Source organism: Natrix helvetica (assembly GCF_964273705.1).
Source record: "Natrix helvetica genome assembly, chromosome: 8".
In the NCBI taxonomy this organism is placed as follows: Eukaryota; Metazoa; Chordata; class Lepidosauria; order Squamata; family Natricidae; genus Natrix; species Natrix helvetica.
The window spans coordinates 4,803,102-4,805,207 of record NC_138559.1 but is presented as its reverse complement, the minus strand read 5'-3'; the positions used below and the strand labels follow the sequence as shown (position 1 = coordinate 4,805,207).

Below are 2,106 nucleotides of genomic sequence, written 5' to 3'. Positions count from 1 at the left end.
TAGTTTCGGAATTGGCAGGAAACTCATGGACTTGGGCCACTGTTGCCTTGGACAGCAGTGCAGCTCCAGGGTCCCAACTGCCTTGACCCCAGCAAAAGGGCTTTCCACAAAGAGAGACAGGTGGGCATTCCTAGGGCCTTGGGATGGCATTTCCAACGAGCCAAGCACCTTGGGAAGCATAGAAGTGCCACTCCTCGGTAGGCACCTTCGCCCGGTTGAGCTATGGACTCCAACCTGCAGGGGACATATCTGCTCAACGGCCCTCCTCTGTCCCCGTTTCCAGAAGTGAAAGCTCCCATGTGCCAGTATTCAATGCAAAACTCCTTTTATAAGCTCAGCTCTCCTGGACTCAGTGCCCAGTTGGCGTCAGGCACACCGCACGGCATCAGTGACATCCTCAGCAGACCGGTGGTGGCCCCTCTAAGCAACGGCGTCCTGTCCAGCTACTCCCATGTTGGGGGATTCAATGGACTGGGTGCCCAGGGCATTTACTATGGTCCCCAAATGGGCAGTTTTGCCAAGGCAGGAAGTGAATATGGAACCGGGGGCAGGAGCTGCTGGGCTGACCCAGTCCAGGAATGGCACGAAGGCCGAGGATGTGGCAATGGTAAGTAACAAACAAGGCATGGGGGGAAGGCTGCACGGCATGAGGACACAGTGATTGGTTGATCGAGATGGTTGAGAGCACCCCGCAGGATGTGCCATTGGTCTCAATGGGGGAAGGATAGGTAGGAAAATTTCATTGGATTTGGAAACTGGTCACAGAATCTGTGCAGTCATTCCAGTGACTTATTGGATTGCTGGTTCAAAGGTGTAGTGTTTTCCAAGGTCACATAGGCAAGGTCTCAGCTCCAAAGCTCTTACAACTCAATTCCTGCAGAGAAGATACCACTTGGGGGAGGGGTGGTGGGGACAATGGAGCACAAAATATATAGAGAAGGAAGGAAGTTAATTTGCCGAGGAAGCTGAATGTGAAGTTTTGTTGGAAGTAAAGACTTCCAGGGAGGCACCAGAAAGAGGACTGAGCTGAATAAGATCCAAAGGGCTATTTTTCGATAGAAATAGAATATAGGCTACATTCTATAGAGATGCTGATGAATAGAGAACATGATAGAGCCACCAATACTAAGGAACATATGAACTCCATAGCAGTAATGTGAATAGAATAAAATAGAATAGAATTAGAATACAACCGAATACAGAATAGAATAAGAGTAGAATAAGTCGAGTAGAATAGATTAGAATTAGAATAACAGAGTTGGAAGGGACCTTGGTGGTCTTCTAGTCAAACCCGCTGCCTATTCAGGAAACCCTACACCACTTCAGACAAATGGTTATCCAACCTCTTCTTTAAAACTTCCAGTGTTTGAGCATTTACAACTTCTGGAGGCAAGTTGATTAATTGTTCTCACTGTCAGGAAATGTTTCCTAAGTTGCTTCTCTCCTTGGTTAGTTTGCACCCATTGCTTCTTGTTCTACCCTCGGATGTTTAGGATAATAGTTTGACTCCCTCTTCTTTGTGGCAACCCCTGAGATATTGAAACAACTGCTATCATGTCTCCCCTTGCCCTTCTTTTCATTAAATTAGACATCCCCAGTACCTGCAACCGCTCTTCGCATGTTTTATCCTCCAGTCCCCTAATCATCTTGATTGCTCTTCTCTGCACTCTTTCCAGAGTCTCAACATATTTTTTACATCAGGGCGACCAAAACTGGATGCAGGATTCCAAATTGGGAACTCCTGTAAAGAGAGGAGTGATCTGAATAAGATCCTAAGGGACGAGGTGGGCTATTCTCCGATAGAAATAGAGTATAGGCTACACATTCTAGGGAGATGCTGATGAATGGAGAACATGAGAGAGCCACCCGCAATGCTGAGGAGTTGTACAAACTCCATAGCAGCAACGTTGCAAAGCAGGATAAAGTTTAGAGATGCTTGAGTTAGAAGATGGAACATGTGCAGAGTTCTTGCCTCTTCCACATCACTTTTTCATTTCTGGAATTCTGCCTAACCTTCCTCTTTTTGCCTCAAATCCCTGCACTCACTTTTGTTTGGAAATTCAGCATCACAAAGAAGGCTTTTTAAAAGGGTCTTCTAAAAAGTCC

The 2,106-nt window shown here is 46.4% G+C and overlaps 1 protein-coding gene across 1 annotated transcript in view; it reads left to right on the top strand.

The window, feature by feature from the left end:
• Window positions 1-222: 222 nt before the first annotated feature.
• NKX6-3 (NK6 homeobox 3) overlaps window positions 223-2,106 on the top strand; it is a gene marked incomplete at both ends in the record, with an annotated part of 6,188 nt that continues 4,304 nt past the window's right edge. The window contains one exon of the mRNA XM_081961394.1: window positions 223-607. Within this exon, the coding sequence (XP_081817520.1) occupies window positions 223-607 (385 nt within the window). The remainder of the gene's footprint in view (window positions 608-2,106) is intronic.